Consider the following 22,726-nt stretch of genomic DNA (forward strand, 5'->3'; position numbering starts at 1 on the left):
CTTGAGGCTGCAGACAGGGCCTCAAGAGGGCCTCAAGAGGCTGCAGACAGGGCCTCTCCACAAACTCCTCCAAAGTTCCCACTCAAGAAGCAGCAGCCGCAGCCGCACAAGAGGAAGTAGGCAACTCTTGATCAGTGGGGCAGAGGATTCAGTGCTGTTCCAAAGCCAGCAGATATCGCACAGAAGAGCAGGGAGATGCTGGCCTGTGAGTCATCATTTGCCAACAGCCTGCCTGCACCATCTGCCTGCCTGCCTGCCTGGAGCACAGCTGTTCATCTCTGAGTGTGTTCCTTCCAAGTGTGCAAAGCTGTATGTATGAAAGACCTGCACCAAGCCAAGGCACCTCTGAGTCACCATCTGCCAACAGTCTGCCTCTCTCCACCATCTGCCAACTGCCTGCCTGCCAGCCTACCCACCTGCCTCTTATCTGCCATCTGCTCACTAACTTCCTGCCTGTTTCTGCAAGACATTCATTTATTCAACCCATTTAAAAAGCAAGCGATAGCTCAGAATAGTTCATTGAAAAAGCAAGTGGTGGATTTTCTGAAGTGACAATACTTTCACTTAGATTCTCAGATGTGTACACGCTTTTCTGCAAGGATTCTCTGTTGTTAATCCAATTTAGGCCTGAGTTTTAAAAAATCATCAAAAACCAAAGGATGGACTAATTTGCTTAGAATTAAATACACAGAGTCCTGATATTATTTACTACATCTCTGTCATTTTTAAAGCTTTTTGCTCAGCCATTCCAGAAATATAAATTGGGGAGCAAAAAAGTGGGTGGAATTGCTTTTTAGATGAAGGCAAAGGGCAAGATTCCTGCTCATGAGGCTGGAGTAATGGTCAGAGTGGGAGGTTTAAGTTTCTGAAGTTTTTGTAACTTTTTGCTATGAAGCAAGTCATTTATAGCAATTTCTCAGTTTTTAATCCCCCCCCAGTCATTAAATATCCATGGATTTACCCATTTGCTTCAAATTCAATATATAGAGTCCTGCCATCTTGTCCTATATGTGTGCCCATTTTCAGAACTCTTTGACCAGCCATTTCCAATTTATGATTTTTTCCCCATTTTTCCATTGAATATTTCCATTTTTTAAAATTGATTTCTAGTAAGAAATAGCCAATATCTTTAGAGGCCCCAAATCGGATTCCAATAACTATTGTATCAGATTAAATTGTATTAAATCTGATATTATAGGGGTTACACAGTCCTAGTAATTATTACAATAAATTATTAATAATTATAATTATTACAATATTACAATTATTGCAAATGCCTATTACTAGGGCTGTGAAAAGCTACAGGGACCATTTGGGGTTTAATCTGCTTCCACCAACTTTGGCCTGAAGTGAAGGGCCACTTGAGGGCCAAAAGTGGAGTCAAAGCAATGCAAACCAGACTGAAACCATTTGTCCCTCCAAGCTTCAATTTGCCCCCTACACACACACACACACACACACACACACACACACACACACACACACACACAGTATGTGGACCAGCAGGGACAGGAAACAAGCCTCTAGTCTACCTCTTTGCTTCCTGCTGAGAGGGAGCAAGCAGCTGCAGAAGGCATCTTGACTTTTAAAATATTTTTCCCCTTTCCCCAAAAATCCAGGGGACGGCATGGACATTCCTGGGATCGGTTGTCTTTTCTGAGGCTGTGACCATTGCTAGAGTTGTTTTCTTTCTGCTCACAGATGCTGATCTACCCAGACCCAAAATCTTCCTGAGCTCTGACAACCCAGCTTTTCTGGGAAGCCAGGTTACCATTCATTGCTGGGCCAACCATCTGAGCATAAAGTTCTATTTTTATTACACTAAAAATGAGATGATGAAACCAGAATCAGTGGAACCAGATGGTTCCAATGCCACCTTCACCATCTTTGGAGTGAAAAGGCGTCAAGGAGGGAGATACCGCTGCAGATACAAACCCCCATCGGGGTTTTTCATCTCAAACACAAGTGATGACTTGGAACTCTTTGTCGCAGGTAAAGATCCTAATTCAGCCTTTCCCTGACTAAAACCAATGGCAGCCCAGCTTTTTATGCCTTTGCCATACCATTTTACTCTGAAGAGGATTGTGTTGAGGGGTTCCATAAGCACAACATTCATAGAGAAGCCTATCTGGCACTCTGCTGAAGGCACAAGAGCCAGGAGGGGACAAGAAAGCAAAATCCAGCTTGCTAAGGGAAGGAAGTTCTTTCTCAGGTCACTTGTCCTACCCGGCTCTAAGGTGTGGCTTCTCCTACACAGTGTGCATGTTGTGATGATTGGAGGGCACAGAAGAAGCTCAAATTTTGGCTTTATGTGCAGATAGCAGCTTCCCAAGAACATGACTTGCTATTATAAACAACAACAAAAGCAAGCCTTTTCTCCTCATAGCTGTGAAGATCTGCCTGGAGTCAGGGGGTGGGGGCAATGCCTGCTGAAATCTCTGAAGATGAGTGGATGTGGAAGAACATTTCCAATAGCTGGGTGCTCCATTTTGCATCATGTATATTAAGCCCATTAGATTGGCTCTCTTATTTTGCACAAGTGCATCTGCACTATTTTTATTTTTTATTTTTACTATGGCTGCATTCTCACAATCACTTTTCTGGCCCTGGAGTTTGGGCAGGATCGGCAGGTAAACCCGGCACACAATCTTTAGCGATGCCAGTGATGCTACACTGGATCAGCCACACAATCCCAGGTAACTTCCATTACCTTACTGGGAGCCAGGCAGTATCCCAGCAGCCCTCACGCTGCCCTCAAGCTGGAGAGCCTTCAGTGTGTTGTCAGTTGTTCTGCCATTGGCTCCAAAGATGGAATGGGTGGCTGAAGCAACTCCGACAGTTCTCAGCCACACTTGGCAATCTCCAGAGCGCTTTGCCAGCAAGTGGCTCAATCATGGAGTTGGACCAACTGCCAGAGCAGACTCCACATGCCTTAACCCTTTCCTACCACTCTCCACTCCACCAGGTTGTGAGCCCAGTGACCCAAACATGAGACCCCCCTCCCCCCCGGGAGAAGGCTCAGGGAAGCAAGGATGCTACACCAAGACTTGGAAAAGAGTATTCTCCAATTCATTTAATAATAATAATAATAACCCTCACCTAGAATGGATGAGAGTAATTTGGAGAATTATTCACATCCCTTCTATCAATCAATCTTTATTGGTCACAGCCAGACCAGCAAATAACTCAGTAGAGATTAGAGAAAGGGGAAGTGGTTAGACATAATACAGTAACAGGCACACAAACAATGCTGTAACCTAACCCCCTAGGCAAAATACATGCTGGATTTTACTGGCAATCGAGCAGAACTTGGCAATGTTTAAGGATGTCTCATCATTCTGGTCTGATAGCAAAAAACTTAGATAAAAGAAATCCAAATGACCTGGAAAATTAGTTAAAAGCGGGAAAATATAAAGCCGGCGAGACTCCCTGTACAGCTCACAATAGAGTAAGACATGAGCTGTAGTTTCAATAGCACCTGATGTGCAGGCACATCCCTTCTAGGGGTTGGATAATTTTTAAAAAACGAATGGGAGAATATTCTTTTCTAAGTCTAGGCAGGGCCATCAGCAAGACCCTCTTATATACCCTGGACTGGAATAGGGGGAAGCAGGGAACACTGTTGTGCAAAGCAGCTGCGGCAGTCATTCTAGTTTAGGATAGCTCAAGTTTGACCCTCCTGCAGATGTTGGCCTATAACTCCCATAATCCCTGGCTATTGGCCACTGAAGCTGGGGATTATGGGAGCTGTAGTCCAAAAACACCTGGAGTGCCAAAGTTGAGCAGGCCTGTTCTAGTGTGTAATGTTCTAATATGTTTTAATATGGAAATGTTAGAAATTGCATTTTTGGGGGTGTGTGTGCAGAAGGTTAAGTTGAAGGAAAGGAAGGAGAGGAACCCAAGAGGATACCAAGGGTCGGTATTTGGACATCCCTGTCCACCTGCTGATCTCTAGGATGACTACTCAAATCAGTGTGCGCCTCTCTTTGTGCATCAATACATCAAAGTTGGGTAGCATTAGGTGGTTGGCTGTGAGGCCTGAGGAAAAATAGGTGGTGTGACCAACCCTCTCCTTCTGCTTTCTTGTGGCTGAGGAAAGTACAGCATGGCCAGAGTCCCCAGCAGTAATCATTGTTTCCTCTATTTCTTTGTACAGATCCTTATTATGAGAAACCTACCCTCTCCCTGCAGCCCATGGAGGTGGCTGTCCTTGGAGGAAATGTCACTTTCCACTGCAGGAGCCGTTACAGTGCAAAAGGCTTCTGTTTCCTAATGTCTGCATATACTACTACTCCCCTTTCCATGGTGATTGCATCAGAGGATAATTTCTTCATCATCAGAAATGCAAGCTGGGAATACAGAGGGAAGTTTTACTGTAGATGCCGCCACACAGAATTTACTTATGTGTTGTCGGAGCCCAGTAATAGTGTGGCGTTGCTGATTGCAGGTAAAAGGTAAAATTTAGTTTGGGGACTGTAACTTTAGTGTCTATTCAATTACAGGAGGAAGGGAACTTTGATTTACAGGAATACTTATGGGTGTGGCAGCTCCACCTGCGCTCCAAAAAGTGAGTACATTCTGAAGGCCCATGGTGTTCACATTATGGGGGACCTGAGCTCTGATGTGCAGTCTGAGATACTGCACTGGCCTACAGAATCATAACCATGGCAACCTAATTTGGCTAGGTCCTCCATGCTCCTCTAATGCATGTTTAACTTTTAAATTGAATTGAATTTTTTTTATATTTACATTTAATATTTACATTGCTTTAATGGTCGCATTCATTGGTTCCCAACCTGCACCACGATGTACAGGATAAAATAGTTAAGACTGGTTGCAGAGTTCAGCTCCCTAAGAATGCTGTTATTCATTTCATTGGTGTTTAGGTTTGGTTATAAGTAAGTAGCAACTTTCTTGGATTGGATACCTCCCCGCCACCAAGTTGCAGGAAAATAAGTACCATGGCTTCTGTGTGTGTGCATACATAATTTCTACTAAAGCGTTTACCACTGATTGTCAGAATAGCTTCTTTGAATGCTTTCATGAAGCTTATGAGATCCTATACACTGAGTAACCTTCTTTCTGCTGACAGCTCCTGATCTTGCCAGGCCCAAAATATCTGTGATCCCCAGCAGGATGGCAGTTCTGGGAAGCAGCATCACCATTCAATGCTGGGTGGAAGGTCCAAGCTGGAGCTTTTCTCTTCATAAGACTGGAGGTAAAGCAACATCCCAGTTGATGAAGCCAGGTGGAGGCACGGCCAGGTTCTTCATCAGCAGTGTGAGCCAGGATGATGGAGGGAGCTACACTTGCAGCTATAGACCCCCAACAGGCGAATTCATCTCCTCAGAGACCAGTGATGTTCTGGAGCTGTTCGTATTAGGTAAGGGACCTGATCCAATTTCCAAGAGACTAACAATATTGGTGAACCAGCTTACTATAGCTTCATTTATCCTGGTCCTCATGGATGGCACAAAAGTCAGGAAACAGACCTGATTCCTGCCTGGAAGGAGAAAAACCCTTTCTCATGTCACTCATCCTGATCTGGGAGCACATGGAACAGACCTTTCAGCGGGGCTTCTTCCTCACAGCTGGGTATATATTGTGGTTGTGTGGGAGTAGTACAGAAAAAGCTCGGCATGTGGGGTTAAGAGCAAAACTACCTCTTCCCAAATTCTGGCTTTCATTTTAAAGGGGCACATGAGCTTCCCTTTTGTTTAGGCGAGCAAGAAAAAATGCCTCAAACTTCTATTGTTTATAAATATTACAACTGTTGAGCTAATAATGTGAAACTTGGTATGCTTTATCTACTTGATGAGGCCTAGAAATGTGCCTAATCTCAAGGAAATCTGATAAATATTGCGGCTTGCCCTGGTGCTCCAGCGGGCTGACTGCATCACCTGAGCTAGGAGCTCCCCTGCTGAATGGAATGAGAGTTTGTTCCTTACACGGGACCAGTATTTCCTGGAAAGACTGGGCCTCCCTCTAGTAATACAGCAAGGCTCAGGTGCTTCATAAGGCAGTACAGGACCAGGACAGCATGGGGCATCTTTGCTGGTGCCAGGCGCTCCATCCTCTCCATCTTGATCTGGGCCTCAAAGAGCAAGAAGTGTGAGTGCAAAGAGGGCACGTTCTAAGAGAATTTGTCAGAATTTGTGACATCGCACAGCATCCTTACTGATCAATATGGCATGTCTGTTAAGGCATCTGCCTTAGGTTCCAGCTTCCTGGCTTTGTGGAGCTTGAACCAAAATGAGATAGCCTTCGCTCTGGCCTTAACCTGGCAGGATTTTTTGGACTATTGAATAAAATAGAAACAGCACGTCACTTCCTCTTCACACGGCCATTTGGGAGTTGGTTGGAGGCTTAAAAAATGCCTATCGTCGTAGCCACAGGTGATCAGAACCTCTGTTTGGGTCCAGTGGTGTGTTTAGGCATGGACCACAGGGCAGGGGTCCGTGGCCTCCTGGGGGCCCCCCAAATGCTCTGGGCCTCAGAGCCCCGATGCACTGCCGCCGCTGCCCGGCCTCTGCCACTATTTCCCCTCCGCCACTTCTTGTCTGCTCCACTCCATTCACCCCCCAGAAGCACTGGTGGTGGGTGCAGGTGGGCCTCCTTAGCCTGCACAGGCTGGCTTCCTCTGCCTGCGTGCATGCGCAGTAGGAGTATGGAGTGTTGCCTCCTGTGATGTCATGGGATGCAACACTCCATACCCCTACTGCGCAGGCATGTGGGCAGAGGAGGCCGGTCTGCACAGGCTGAGGAGGCTCACCTGCACCCGCCACTGGGGGTGGCCTGCTCTGCTCCACTCCACTCACCTTCCTGGCAAGGAAAAGTGGGAAATTGCAGCAAGCAGTGGCGAGGACTGGGCAGTAGTTGTTGGGGCCGGAATAAGAGGTATTTTTAAAAAAAATAAAATAAGGGGGAGTTTGCAGTGGGCGCCCTCACAGCAGGGGAGCCTCCAAAGCCCTTGTTCTGGGCACCAAAAAATACCTAGGTGCACCCTTGTTGGGGTCAGCAAACCCAGCAAACACACAGGTAAGCCAGGCAAGGCTTCCACTGCTGAAATCAGGAGCTGCAAGCATAGCAAGTCTTCCAAAGGCCTACAAAGCCTCCCCTGTATGCCTTGTGTTGCCAGTAGACTGGAAAACCTCATGATGTTGGCAGGTGCCCTCTGGCCACCAAGGAGCAAGAGGCGGACTCAGCCCTGCTGAAGCTACTCCAAATACAGGATCATCCTGTATGCTTTGCAGAGTGGCACATCCATGACAATAGTCTCTGTATCCACAGCTCTCTGTTGTTTATAGCTGCAGTTCTCTATTGTTTCCAAGCCTGCTAGTTCCTGGTAGATGCTGGGGAAAGTACATGGATGAACACAACCAGCAAAGCAAGGTAGAAAAGCTCTCCTCTCCTCCTACCTTGGTTAACAGCAGGGTACAAAAGCTGGGTTACCCTTCTTTGAGCAACTTGGGTTGGAGGGGATTTTAGTGAGTCCACGCAATCATGCAGGCTAGGGTTACAATGCCTCCTATCCTGATGTTGATATTGTGTGAACAGGCCTTTGCTGTTGTCTTTATGGTTTCAAAAGTAATGTTGGTAATATGTGGAAACAAAGCCAGCATAAAGCTCAGAGACAAAATGGATGGCCATCTAACATTTATCATAGTCATGCTGAATTCTGTGGCACAAATTAAGAAGATATGCATGCTTTTCTGACTTCGTAGCATTATCTGGATGTTGTGTTATGATAAACAGCAGGCAATTATGCAGGGCTCTTATTCGCCCACCCCCAATACCTGAAATCCTAGACTTCTCACTTTGGTTTTAAAGATTTCACACAATTGCAAGCATATATTGGCAAACATAAGGACTAGATCCTTTTCTTTTTAATGAAAGGAAAGTCCATGTCTCCAGGAGGCAGAAATATTAATCTCAGTCTGCATTCTGTGCTCTGGAAGCATCACAGCTCTGTCCTCCAGATCAGGGATTGCAGGAGGTTTTCTACCTTACAAACCCTGCCCAGAGTTGAGATTCTACCAATGTACATCACTCGGATCAGTATGCTAAGACCATGGACTCCTGGTTCACTAGCCCTAGGTGAGCTGTTCTGTTGTGCAGTAAGTAGACCAAAGCAGACTGTGGGGCTTCTCTGCCAGTTCAGCGGCATAAATTGCTGTTGCAGCAATGTAGAGAAGTATAATGATGTTTTCAGAGTGCATGAGCCCTGGATAGCACAGCTACACTCTGTAGTTCCTATCTGAAATTTCTGTATTTCAGATAGGAATATAGGAGACTGCCTTATACTGAACTAGACCATTGGTCCATCTAGGTCAATGTGTTCTGCCATGAGCTGCAGTCACTCTCCAAGGTTCCAGACAAGGGTTTTCTCCTCAACCCTCATTGGAGGTGCCAGGGGTTGAAACTGGAACCTTCTTCAGCCAACGTACTGTTTTACCACCGAGCTACAATTTCTCCCCTATGGAAAAAGGGGGAGAAGAGTCAAGGCAGGGGGCCATGGATGAAAAGGACGTCCTACTCTCTTCTCAAACTTCCAAAGGATGCCTGTCCACCCCCCAAACTCTAGAATTATACCTGTTTAAATTGAATCATACCTGCTTAAATTTGTTTTCCTTCATTTGAGCATGAAATTACCAGATCTGCTTGAGACTTGGATGGAAGCCTGTGAGTGACAACTGCACTCTTTCCATCTGATGGCCAAGGAAATCATAGGGTTGCCAGCAGTCCACAGTTCTGGGTGGCGTGGCCCGTCCTCTCTCTCTCTCTCTCTCTCTCTCACTCTCACTCTCACTCTCACTCTCACTCTCACTCTCACTCTCCACAGATCCCAACAGACCAACCATCTTCCTGAGCCCCACTGGACAGATCACCTTTGGTGAAAATGCCACTTTCCATTGCCAAACCCCCCAAAAGGCTGTGAGGTTCTACCTCAAAAAGGCTGGAGACCAGATGTCCCAGGAGCTCATGAAGACCAATGAGACCCTGGCCAAGCTCACCATCAGCAATGTGAACTGGAAGAGTGGAGGGAGATACAGCTGTAGGTATGGTCTCAGCTTGAATCCCTTTTTCATCTCCAAGCCCAGTGAACCCGTGGAGCTGCTCATCACCGGTAAGTGGGTTGCCTCTGCATGCACACCATAAACCTTGTGGATCCGATAAACCTTGAAAATTCATTTGCCTGGACCATAAACCTCAAGTATTCATTTTGGGATTCAACTTACCATTATATGCAGTATCTATTGGGTATTTAGTAGCAAAGCACTAGGAGGTGGATTGTGCAAGGTAGTTTTTTATTTTATTTTATTTTATTATTTATTAAAACATTTTTATACCATCCAAAACCTACGTCTCTGGGCGGTTTACAACAGGATAAAAACAAAGTAAAACATTTGTTAAGACAAAAATGGGGAGGGGGGGAAACACACACATTACAACAATTTTAAAATTTTAAAATAATATTTTGTTTTAAGGATGGATGGAAAGGATGAATCATTCTTGCTTCAGAAGAATAAGGAAAATTCACTGCATATTTGCCCTTCAGGCTTCCTTCATAAATTTTAGGCCAAGTCTCCTGTGGTTGAGTGGCATTAGACAAATGAGTCTCATCAGAGATGGACAAAGCCTAGAGGAAACAGCATAATTGCAAATTTGTGAAGTGCTGTGTATTGGTACCTGGAGAATGTTGGCTGATGAATGCATTACAGGCCAGCGTGGTGTAGTGGTTAGAGTGCTGGACTAGGACCGGGGAGACCCGAGTTCAAATCCCTCAAGCAGCCATGAGACTTGCTGGGTTACTCTGGGCCAGTCACTTCTCTCTCTCAGCCTAACCTACTTTACAGGGTTGTTGTGAGGAGAAACTTAAGTATGTAGTACACTGCTCTGGGTTCGTTGGAGGAAGAACGGGATATAAAATGTAAGTAATAATAATTAATAATAACAGTTGACTCATTTCTTCTGTCCAAAAGTGTTCTTTGTCCTCCATCTGAACACTGGGGCGATGAGTAGGGTTGTTAGCTTTTGTGATTTGCCCATGTGGCTGTGCCTTTGACAGAGGCATGATCTCCAACAAATAGCAGATGGCTTTTCATGCTGCAAAAAAGTGTTACACATTTATTCGTGCAGACTGAATGCTTGTTAAAGACACCAACTGCAAGAGAAATGTTCAAAAGTTGGGACCCTAATCACACAAGACCCTGACAGAAGGAGGCCGGCTTTAACGCCCAGGGAAGCCGCTTGGGTCACCTGAACCCACAGTTCTCTGCCAGGGAAATGGGTAGAACGCTGTTTCTTTCCTGCTCCAACCCCACACCAGTGAGCCTTAAAGGCCCAGTTACCCAATACACATCTGTAAATTTTGCTAGACCAACAGTAGTGATGAAGCTACCTAATGGCGTAGTGAGGAAATCACTTGATTAGCAAGCCAGTGGTTGCCGGTTCGAATTCCTGCTGGTACCTATATCGAGCAGCAGTGATATAGGAAGATGCTGAAAGGCATCATCTCATACTCTGCGGGAGATGGCAATGGTAAACCTTTCCTGTATTCTACCAAAGACAACCACAGGGCTCAGTGGTCGCCAGAAGTCGACACCGACCCGACGGCACACTTTACCTTTACAGAAGTGATGAGTGCGCTCACTCCCCCACCTTGGATCAGATTGGCTCAAAAATCAACCGAGCTACTTTCTAGAAAGGTCAAGAAATATCACTGCATAGTTCCAGGGCAAGTCAAATTCACTCCTCCCCTTTGGTCCTACCTGAGGTGCGGTATACAATATTTTATGTTCTCAGTGTCCCTGGTCTACCCAAGGCCAATATCGCCCTGAGCCATAGCAACACCTTGAGTAGAGCATGGACGGTGACAGTAGCAAGCTATGGAAAGTAGTTTTTCAGAGAAGAGGGGGAGAGTTCTCTCTCTGCTCCTCCCTGGTGGCAAAAATGGCTCCAGTGCTACAACAATGGTCTCCATGAATTGAGACTTTTCTTGCTTAAAAAAAAAAATTATGTCTCTGGAAATTCTGCTTGTCAACAGGCAATGCCTGGTAGAATCTCAGAAGCTGCAAGTGTTGCTGAGAAAGGTTTCTGGTGTTCTCAGCAGAGGGCCTCAGTGCCCTTTCAAGTTCGTTGCCTCTCCCTATGGACACATGCACACGTAACATGGAACCGTGGGTGTAATGGACCCATGGTTCTCCACCCCACCCCATCCTACCCCATCCTTCCTCTCCTGTCCGAATTTGGACGTAACGGAGAGCAGGGAGCCTGCAGTCAGTGAGAGCACAGAGAAGGACATGCATGAAGGATATGAAGGATTGGTTACACAACCAATCACGGCTGGAAAGAGGGAGGAGTTTCCTCCCTCAACTCCAGTAACAGGGAACACAGCCTGTAGGTCCAAATTCAGGCATAACACAGGCTGTGTTTATCCTCAGGTTGGAGCGACAAAACTCACTGCAATCCAAGGGTTCAGATTAGAGTTATAAAAACAAAATCTTGGGTTGGTTGCCTCATGGAACTGGAGTATCCTGCATTCAGACATGCAGGTTTGGCAATCTCTGGCCCCTTAAGCTCCAGTTCCACATTATGTACGAATGTGACCTATGTCTAGGAGAAGTCAAATAAATAATGCAAAAGGGTTTGAACTATGCACATGGACAACACATTTTTGCAAATACGCTTGGTTTACACAATTTAGTCCAGCTCAGCTTTTGTTGTTACATAATCTGGATTATTTTGAAGAGTAGTGCAGGGGCCAATTGCTGAACAGGACAATATATAGGCAACTTTATGGGGGGCACAGAGAAAAAGCCTGTCACTCTCCTATGCCTAAAGTTCTGGACTGAGCAGGACAATTAGAGATGTCATGTTTCCTCCAGAGGAGTTCATAGGAACATAGGATGCTGCCATATACTGAGCTAGACCCTTGGTCTATCTAGCCCAGTATTGTCTTCACAGACTGGCAGCGGCTTCTCCAAGGTTGCAGGCAGGAATCTCTCTCAGCCCTATCTTGGAGAAGCCAGGGAGGGAACTTGGAACCTTCTGCTCTTCCCAGAGTGCTCTATCCCCTGAGGGGAATATTTTACAGTGCTCACACTACTAGTCTCCCATTCATAAGGGGACAAGTCTTGTTTGCTACCACAAGACCAGCTCTCCTCTCCATTTGTGGGGGTTGGGTTGTTCATTGTACATGTGTTATAAAATGGCATACCACTAAACAATGAGAATAACCTTCTCATTGGCAGATGTTTCACATTTGTCCACACAGTAACTGTAGGCAGAGTGGAGGTAGGATGGAGGGGCAGAGAATATGCCAAGGGCTCTTTGATGGGTAAGAAGCACAGCAGGCAACAACATCCATGCTATATAGTGTCACTGTCTATCTATATGGCAATTTTTGCTTCCCTTTGTTCAGAAGATCAACCAGAAGGGTCATGTTTCTGCTTGCAACATGAAGTAATTTCTGGTGCATGGATGATGCTTTGGACACATTCTGCACTAAGCTGTTTTCATTCTGCCCACAGATCCTGATCTACCCAGGCCCAACATCTCCCTGAACTCTGATTGGGTGGCAGTTCTGGGGAGCAACGTTACCATTCAGTGCTGGGCCAAAGGGCCAATCCAGGTGTTTTATCTTCATAAGCCTAGAGGTCAAATTATATCACATTTAGCAGTGCCAGAGGGGGATGCAGAGAAGTTCATCATCAGCCGTGTGGTCCTGGAGGACAGAGGAAGCTACCGCTGCAGCTACAGACCATCAACAGAGCTTTTCACTGCCTCAGAAACCAGCTATGATGATGTGAAACTGTTGGTATTAGGTGAGGATCCTAATTCAGCACAGATGCCAAAGATTAAAACCCTTGGAGTAGGGCCAGATTATGACATGCTGAGGCCCTAAATTATGCCAAGCTTTAAAGGCCCCATAGCATTTTGTTAAAAGTATTATTCTAACAAAAAGGACAATGAAAATAGTAACAATATCATTTTATTTCTACTTGGCAAAGATGCAATGAAAAACTAAAAATCCATCAAAAACAGTTTGCAATAACTGATTTGCATGAGAAAATCAGCAAAAATCACCTTTGAATGAAAATATATTATGTAAAATTTGAAATTTAGTCATTTTTTGGTATTCAGAGGCCACTCATAATACAAGGCCCTAAACTGTATTTATTGTAGCTTGTGCCTAAATCTGGCACAGCCTTGAAACAGCTTGATATTCTTTTCCTCTTTATTCTTAATATAATCTGAAACATTTCCATAAGTACAATGTTCACAGGGTAGCCCATTCTGGACCTCACAAACAGCAGAAGTGTCAGTAAAGAGGATAGAGTCAGTTCCTAGTAGACATGGACAAGAATGTTCCCCAGCCACTGTTTTTTCTAATGTTCTTCAGCTGGAGTAAAGAGAATGCTTAAGAGTATTCAGAAATCACTTCACAAATTTATTCATACAGAAATAATCTGCATATACATAGATGGATCCTCAGGGCATGGCAAACAGAGGAAGAAGACCTCTAGAATACCTTAAGGACTATATTCGGGTGGAGGGGGACCTGATGCATTGAGAGTTAGTAGCTGATTGAATCAATTTATTTTTATTATCAACATATTGGCTTCCTTTTTTAGACAGAGAGCTGCCTCTCTGCAGTCAGAGAGACTGCAGAGAGGCATGGGAGTTGGGTGTGCAGGCTTCCTTCTTAACAGAAGGACAGCCCACACAGCCAGTCGGGCCAGAGGGAGATAGGAGCTTCCTCCCTCAACTCTGATTCCATGGGGCCGAAACTGTGATACCAGTGTTTGGATGTAACACTGGCACTACAGAATCTGAGTTAAGGGCAGCGAAACTCCACTCTTACTGAAGGTTCAGAGTGGAGTTTTGCAAGGGAAACCGCGGGTCCCTTTTTGTCCTTAACTCTGGTTTCCTCAATTCAGACATATGACTTGGGAAACCAGAGGTGAAGGGACCTCCGCTTTCCTATCATGTCCAAATTCAGGCATTATTTTCAAGATCAGAAAGATAAAGCCCCTCATTGTCTTGACAAATCTTTCTTTCTCCAGGTTAGAGTCAGAAAATGTTAATTTTCCATTCTAAAGGCATTTGAGCAGCTGCAAGTTATATTGCAAACCAGAGGGAAGAGTCATTAACAGATATTCAGCATACCATCATGCCCTCTTGTGACTCTCCCTTCATTCAGTGAAGGCGATTACTGAATTATACGGTTCTCTCTGAGCATGTGCTGTGTAAGACCACCAATCCACTTTGTATGTACCTAAGTATGTCCACAGTTCCTGAGCATCTGCAGAGTCATAAATTTGTTCATAAACTTGGCTATGAAATTTAATAGATTCTACCAGCTGCTTGTGGCATGGTTCTCTTGTCTTTTTATAGAAAGCAGGCAATCATCCAAGAAGTCTCAATTGCTTCGTCCCCCTCAGTGGTGGTGGTGGGGTATTTTCTTCTCCTGAATGAAGATCATGCTGGGGGGTGGGGGCGGGGTGGGATGGGATGTCACTTCTGGAAAGTCAAAAATGCGGGACTGCATGACCAGCTGGTGATAGATAAACATGAACCGTGCAGTAGTGACTGGTAGAATAGATAACACCTCTCAGGCAGGCACAGTTTTGAAAATTACAAATTTCTTCTCTGTGGGGGAAACCCACCTTATACTTGTATATAACAAAACTGAAAAGACTGCAAAATTGAATAAATATCCATAATTATTTGAATATATACAATCACATGACCTCATATAATTTTCATGTGTTAGTCACATAGATCTACTTGTGTAAATCACAAGAGTCACAAATCACCTGAATTCTGACATAACTAAAATAACAATTGCAAACATTGCATTGAGATAACAAGTCCTTGAGCTCCAGGTGATAAATAGATGTAAGAGGAGCTTGTTGTTTTAAGAGAAAATGCAGGAATGTTGAGAACGGAGGTGTAATATAATTGCTAGTGAGCAGATCTGTGCAGAGTATCTATATACGACAGAGCTGATGGGCTGGCCCGGGAAATTTTCAAACCCATTTCGATCATTCTTCCTCAGAGCTCCAAAGCTTCTAAACATACAAGATAAATACAAAACAAGTTACAATTATGTAACAAACAGTTACATAACATTTCTGGCAGTCATGCCCTGAAGTCTGCAACATGTTTAAAGTATGCAGATAAAGGAAAGCAGCCAAATTTCTCTCAATCTGCATATTCTATTCTGGTTTTGTTAGTCATAGGAGGACACTGAAGTCCCAGCCCCTAACAATCCTGCTGTTCCCCTTGTGGCTTCAGAACTTTTCACAATCATTTCCTTCCTTCCTTCCTTCCTTCCTTCCTTCCTTCCTTCCTTCCTTCCTCCTCCAAAACAATCTACCTAGATGCAACCGCAGCCTCAGACTGGAACTTGATGTCATATCAAATATCAAAGCCAATGACTTGATGGAACTGCTAATGATTTCCTTCAATCTAAAAACGGGATACCTTGTCTGGACCAGTCAAAATGTATCCTGACAGCTGATGTGACGTTGTGATCCTGGGACCCAAATGCAGAGTGTGGATCGATTATAGGTTTTAAGATAGAAGGAATCTCTTGTGATCCTACACATGATTCACATTCTCCTTCCTTGCCCTTCAGATATTAATGTCACTCACACAACCAGCCCTACAAGGGTAATACAGGACTACCCCAGGTAGGACTGGTTATGTGAAGCACCGGGATCACTCCTGATCCCACCACTTCCCCTCAGGGTAGCCCTGCTTTTTAACCAGAACTTAAAGTGAGGTAAGAGGATATGTGCACGCCTCCCTTCTCACTCTCTGGTCGTGTGGGTGCTTGCACTGCCGGCACCTGTTCTTGGGCTGTGGCAGCCATCTTGATCATAGAGGTGGGGAGGAAGGACAGCCCAAGCAGCACAGAGCCTTCCCAATGCACCCTACTGCTTGTGCGGTGCATTGTGGGATATCTGGATGCCTGGCTTCCTCCACCCCACCTCACTGCCATGCTGTGTCATGCTGCTCATGTGAGTGAACAGGTGGCAGAGTTTTGGACTGGTCAGGTTATGGCCATCTGGGGAAAGACAGGTAGGCTTCTGCCTCCTCCCAGTCCACCTCCTTGTGGTTGTGTGAATGACATTATAGTATTTTTAGGGGTTTTATCCCTGTCAAAATGCTAAGTTGAATCAGAGAAATTTGGTGGGGTTTTTTACACAACTACGTCATATGGCACTACTCCATGGGCATCCACTGAATACTAGGGAGTTTCTACTTTCTAACATAGAATAAATGCATGTCTGCAGGTGTCCTAGGCACTGACACAAGGTCTATAGGTAACACAGGCAAAACCATAGTATGATTGTTTTGAGGGAGTACGTTTTCTGTAGCAGAGGGGGAAACAATGCCCCAGTGCACCTTCCTGCCCTATAGCCTGATCATGTGTTGGTCATCATCATCTTGCTTCCTGTTTGTTTTCTTCTGTGCACAGATCCCAGCTTACCCAGGCCTGCCATCTCCATTAGCCCCAGTGGGTCTGTTATCCTTGGAGAACGAGTCTCTATCTATTGTAGGATTCAAGATGGTCCTGCCAACTTCTATCTACATAAGGTTGGCGACCCCACTGTAAAGTGGCACATGAAGCCTGATTTTGATGTAGGGGAGCTTTCCATTAGTAACGTCAGCTGGGAGCACCAAGGAATCTATATGTGCAGCTATGCATTTGAGGAAAGACCTTTTCTGTTCTCAGCTCCCAGTGAGCCCTTGGAGCTTCTGGTATCAGGTGTGGCATCTGTGGTGTTGTTCTTATGCTTCTTCCAACATAGGGTTTGTGGGCGGGGGGGGGGTTGGTGGATCTTTGAAGCTTAATTAATTAAATAATTTCTGTTAAGACAGGACACATGAAGTTGAAGGCCCAATCTAGAGTAGAGCTCCCCCATGCCTTAAATATCAGGTTGGCATGACAAATCTAAGCAAATAATGCTTTTTTCTCGCAGGGAGATGAATTGATAGGGAAAACATCACCCTTGCTAACTTGGCAAAGAGGCACCTTTTAATGTGGTGATTCTCTTTATTTATCAGGGGGAGAGTAACTGGCCCTATCCACTCCCAGCACAGTACTTCCAGTGACTGTTGCTGGTGTCTATCTGATGTTTCTTTTTAGACTATGAGCCCTTTGGGGACAGGGATCCATCTTATTTATTTATTATTTAACTGTGTAAACTGCCCTGAGCCATTTTTGGAAGGGCGGTATAGAAATCAAATGAATGAATTGAATGAATGAATGAATGAATGGTTTAATCTGCAGGCTGCACCAGATCTGGGATAGAGAAAAATCCAAAAATTCTAATCACAACTCCTCCAACGGTATGGTGCAGCCCCATTTGTAATACTCTATACAATCCTGGTCACCACATCTCAGAAAGAGTATTGTGGAGCTGGAAAAGGTGCAGAAGAGGGCAACCAAAATGATCAGGGGGTTGGACCATGTTCCTTATAAGAAAAGGCTACAACATTTGGGGCTTTTTGTTTAGGAAAAAAGGTTGCCAAGGGGGAAGGAAATTGCTTAGACTCATAAAGATATGCATGGTGTTGAGAATGTGAATTTGGAGAATTTTCCCTCTCTTACACAACACTCAAACTGAGTGACAGGATATATTATTATTATTTCTTGTTTACATAGTCAGACAGGTGTTATTGACTGGTTTGTTTTATCCAGACATCGAGTCCTTCCCGAGGACCTTGGATGGCTGAATTTTATTGTCAGTTGTTATAGATATCATCGCAGAATATAGGCTGTTCCCAGTAAAGCTGCTTTTTGTAATTGGCTGATGGTGATTTCTGTGGCCCCTATGGTGTTGAGGTGCTCTTCAAGTTGTTTTGGAATTGCACCTAGGGTGCCAATTACCAGTGGGATTATTTTGGTCTTTTTCTGCCACAGCCTTTCAATTTCAATTTGTAAATCTTTGTATTTTGTGATTTTTTCTATTTCTTTTTCTTCTATTCTGCTATCCCCTGGTATTGCTATGTTGATTATTTTAACTTGTTTTTCTTTCTTCTCAACTACAGTTTGATTTACAATGATTGTAAACCACCCAGGGACATTTTTTTATTGGGTGGTATATAAATGTATAAATAAATAAATAAATAAATAAGAATTCTGATTTCCTCATCTCATTCCAGATTACAGCCAAATCAACACCATCCGTTTTGCTATAGGAGGTCTGATCCTTCTCCTCCTCGCATGTATTATCAGTACTTTGAGGATTTGAGGTGAGATGACTCTCCCCGCTTCCTGCTCTGTTCCCCCATTTTTCCAAACAGGAAATGAAGCTGAGTTCCAGGGGATTTCAGGATTCCAAAAAGCTGTCATGGGGTCACAGGTCTTTGCAGTAGTGGCCCAAGATCTGAGTGCACCTGAGGCAGGGCACTCAGGGGCAGAGCCATCATTGAGCAAACGGGTTCAAAGAACCCAGGCCGCCAATGAAAAGGGCCACTGGAGCCCCTGTTGCATGTAACGTCATGTGCAAAGGGAGCGTGGGTCGATTGCCCAAAGGCCCACCCCAGTCCTCCCCCTCTAATTTCCAGGCAGTGCTTGCTGCCTGACAGCATTTATTTACCTTCCTCTCTCTCCAGCAAGGGAGAGGAAGGGAAATCAATGCTGTCAGGCAGCAAACACTGACTGAAATGAGACAGGGAGAGCTTGCTCAGGCTATCCCAACCTCAGGCCACACCCCCTTTGTGTGTGATGTCACATGCATGAGGGCATGGCTCAGGCTTGGGATAGCCCGAGTGGACTATCCCCATCTCATTTCAGGCAGTGTTTGCTGCCTGACAGCATTTATTTCCCTTCCTCTCTCTTGCTAGAGGGAGAGGAAGGGAAATGCTGTCAGGCAGCAAATTCTGCCTGAAATGAGATGGGGAGAGCTCGCTCGGGACTCTCCGGAGCCCAAGCCATGCCCCTGTGCACATGACATCACGCACATGGGGTTTCACTGGCAGGGCTGGTGGGTGGGGCCAAACACAGGCCATCATTCAGCTGCCTCTGCTGCTGAGGGCACAAATTCCCACTCCCCCTTAGGTGCACCCTCTTCTCCCACCAAATGCCACTGCCTTGTATGTGCATGGCACACACAGACACACTGCTGTGTATGTGTATGGTATGCCTTGTATGTGCATGGTATGCACACATACACCACTGCTGACCATCCCCCTCCACCTCCTCCCTTATACATCACTGGGCTGTTTATGAGAAGAAGGAGAATGTGGAAGAGGAACTGAGGAAAGGAAAGTAACTTCCCTGTCCTCATTTTCCCTCCCTCCCTTCTTTTCACAAGCATCCAGCAGGAGGGGAGAGTACAGGAGAAGGAGGAGAAGGGAGAAGGAGAGGAGAGGAGAGGTCTGCACCATCTCACCTTGGAGTGTCTCATTCCTGAGTTCCACTGCTGGGCCATTACTTGGTGAGGAGCTATTCAGATGGCGGGTGGTGGCAGTGGCAGAAGGAGGAAGATAAAGCAGTTGTGGGGGGAGCTTTTTGGCCTGCCTGCCAGTGTCCCAATAGTCTGCCACTCGAGAGGACTGCCTCACCTCACCTCATGAAGGCTTGCCCTTGGATCTGAGCATAGCATATGTACCCCATGTAGGATACAGCTATATGGCATCATTGCTTAAAAGATCTCATGCGGCAAGGTTTGGGAGCACCTTTGCCTTAGCCCTTGAAAAACCACTGCCAGTCAGAGCAGAGAGCACTGGGCTAAATGGACCAGTCACTGGACTTAATTGAAAGTAGCTCCTTACAGTGTTCCCTTTAACAAGGATTCTCAGATGTTCTTGACTACAACTCCCAGAATCCTTAGCTGCAATGGCTTTTGCTTGGGGATTATGAGAGTTGTAGTCAACAACATCTGGAAATCCCTGTTGGAGGGAACACTGGCTCCTTATATTCTGTCCCCAACCCACTCTAGTGCCTACCGTCCTTTCTGTAAACTGAAAGTGTTGTGAGCCAAGCTTGATTCACACTCTGTGTATGCTCTGAAGCTAGCAATGAGAATAAGGCTTGTTCACTCTAGCCACAAATTGGCATAGTTCTTTGATATGGTAACCATGTATGACCTGGACACATGAGTAGGTGGAAAGACAGACACACTTATAAAGTTTCAATGGGCAATAGTGCTGATCAGGTAAATCAAACAGGTCAATAAGATCACTCAGGTTCAGTGTTCCCTCTAACAGGGATTCCCAGATGTTGTTGACTACAACTCCCAGAATCCCCAGCTGCAATGGCTTTTGCTTGGGAATTATGGGAATGGTAGTCAACAACATCTGGAAATCCCTGTTAGAGGGAACACTGCTCAGGTTTCCCAATAGTGCCATCAAGCAAGTCAATTAAATCAATAATGTTTCCCAGTGTAGTGTAGTATTTCTAACTAATGGATATGTTGGTTACATGTGGTTTAAGTGTTAAGCTAACTAGTAAAACCTAACAAAGGATAGCGAAAATGGAAAGAAGAGAAAGGAGCAGGTGGCAGAGTGCCGGTGTTGTAGTAGAGGAAAAGGGGGTGAGGGGGCAAAGGCTGAGTTGTCTTCCAGGACAGTATATTACCAGATCTCGTGGCACATGGAAGTGAACGTTGCTTGAGTCTGATGCTAGCAGATGGGCTTCAAACAGGCATTCTGGTTTGCAGATAGAAAGAGACCGCAGTAGTCCCAGCTTTCTCACCCTGAAGCAGAAGCTGCAAACAGTCTCTTGTCTATCAGAGGGCGATTTTGCCTTCTTGGTACGCAGCCAGGCAGCAAGCTTTTAGTAGGAGCAAAGGTTTGCTGAAGCCATGTCCAAAAGGCGAGGTTCTTATAATCATTTTTCCTTAGATCTGGACATAAAGTTATTTCAAAATAGCAATGTCTGTCATGCATCTAAAAAGTGTCAGTTAGCTCGTGTCAGAAAAAACCGCTCACTTAGGACAATTGTTTGTTTGCCGGAGCTGGGTTTCAGCAGCTTTAGGGTACATCTCCTGCATGCAGCCAGACTATCAAGAAAGAATGGTTTCTTCTGGTGTTCTCAAGACAATCTGCATTTCAGAGCTTTGCAGATTTGTCTCTGCTGTGTGAACAAAACTTGAGCTTGAACTCTCTGCCCCAAAGAGGTGTTAGGAAGTCAAAAACATGTCAAGGGAAACAATTGTAGCAAAATATCGCAAGCTGCATGACAGGTAGGATTACTCCTACTTTTCCCAAGGCAGTTCACTGTTGTAACAGAGGGCAGGTTATCTGGCCTGTTTCCCAGGAATTAACCAGTTCGCTCACAAATCCACTGATGCCTGGAATGCTGATTTCGGACACAGTCCTGAGCCTGGGCTTTTGGGACCTTCAGCTCCTGTCCAATTGGGGTGACCTTGGTCATAACAAAAGCCCCTTTGGTGTTGCTACCAGCATCTAAGCTCCATTTCAGGTACGATTCCCTAAAGGGAGACCACTCAGTCTCCGCCAACCTGTGTGAGCTCCATTGCTAATTCCACTGCCCTGTCTGTGTAAGTTCCAGCAAGCCCTCAGCCACATCCACAGAGTTCTGCCTATACTTGCTACAATATATATTCATATTAAATGTAGGCTTGGATGTGTAAATTTCCTAGATATATTGAAGCCATTGGCCAAGAAGCAAAAATAAAAACAAAGATAGCTTTGCACATGAGCCCACCATGATGGCAAGGTGACGTTATCAAGATGTATGATATCTGGAAACTGCTTCAGAACATGTCATACCGGAAGCGCCACTGCATAAGAAACTCTGATAAGCAAATTTCACCTTTTTGTGGCACGGCACAACGACCAATATGTGTAACGGTTTGCAGGTTTTGTCACAAAGATGTCCAGGGATTTTTGTCACAAGGATCCAGGAACACACAATGAATTCATTGGTTCAGACTGATTATTGATGACTCCTGATACTGTCGTTTTCATTCTGTTCTCCAGGCAAAGCTGAGCCCCCATTTCGTGAGAGCTTATCTTCCCAGGAGAACAGCTGAGGCTGGGAGCTTCACAGGACCACTTCCTTCCCTTCAGCTCCTATACCACCCTCTATCTGTGGCATAGATTCAGCCAACACCACCGGAGACTTCCCACCCCACCATCTCAGCTGCTGAGTGCTATCCCTTGCACTGCGCCTTAAGTCCAGAAGTGCTTTTTATGTGCTTTCCGTTTTGCAGTATTCATAACTGAGGTTATTTTATTTCTGTTGGGTTAATGTAAAGGGGGATTAAAAAGAAAAGGTCTGAGATCAGCTTTGTTTTATCAACAAGTGTTGTTGGTTTTTTTATTATTAATTTCAAGTTATGTTGCCATTCTTCCAATATCTCACCAAAAAGCCACTGTCCAAGTTTACATTTTCATAGTAGGCACATTTATTTACATGTACTCCATTAAATAATTGATCCATTGTTCCACAGCAGAGCTTCAGGTGGTGGAAATTGCCTTAGCTATCTACAAGTGACCAAATGACATGTGATGTGAAATGCATCACTAGCCCTAATAGGCTTCAGTTTTCCTTCGTAAAGCAGCAGACAGCAGACACCCTCCTTTGCTCTTTCCTCATCCTACCTATTGAGAGGTCAGGAAAGAGAAAGAGAAGCACTCTAACAACACCTACCCACTTCTTTAAGCCTTTCCTCCTGCTCCTCCTGACCTTTTCTCTCTCCCCCACAGCATTATTCAAGGGCTTGGAGAAGACTAT

General features: G+C 45.1%; 1 protein-coding gene across 1 annotated transcript; it reads left to right on the forward strand.

Moving 5' to 3' along the window:
• The first annotated feature begins 1,835 nt into the window (after positions 1-1,835).
• On the forward strand, positions 1,836-22,271 carry LOC128330941 (leukocyte immunoglobulin-like receptor subfamily A member 4). Its single transcript, XM_053264310.1, has 8 exons — positions 1,836-1,992; positions 4,157-4,447; positions 5,093-5,383; positions 8,843-9,127; positions 12,534-12,827; positions 16,493-16,783; positions 18,184-18,273; positions 21,970-22,271. Exons 1-7 carry the CDS (start codon positions 1,836-1,838, stop codon positions 18,270-18,272), a joined length of 1,698 nt encoding a protein of 565 aa, XP_053120285.1. The 3' UTR covers position 18,273; positions 21,970-22,271.
• Positions 22,272-22,726: the final 455 nt, after the last annotated feature.

The sequence above is a fragment of the Hemicordylus capensis genome, chromosome 6, assembly GCF_027244095.1.
Source record: "Hemicordylus capensis ecotype Gifberg chromosome 6, rHemCap1.1.pri, whole genome shotgun sequence".
In the NCBI taxonomy this organism is placed as follows: Eukaryota; Metazoa; Chordata; class Lepidosauria; order Squamata; family Cordylidae; genus Hemicordylus; species Hemicordylus capensis.

Excerpts from the sequence above, each read along its gene's own strand:
- LOC128330941 (XM_053264310.1), top strand. The coding sequence starts at position 1,836 with ATGAAACCAGAATCAGTGGAACCAGATGGTTCCAATGCCACCTTCACC. Across the intron at positions 1,993-4,156 it reads CTTGGAACTCTTTGTCGCAG|ATCCTTATTATGAGAAACCT; the intron begins GTAAAGATCCTA and ends TTCTTTGTACAG. Across the intron at positions 16,784-18,183 it reads CTTGGAGCTTCTGGTATCAG|ATTACAGCCAAATCAACACC; the intron begins GTGTGGCATCTG and ends ATCTCATTCCAG.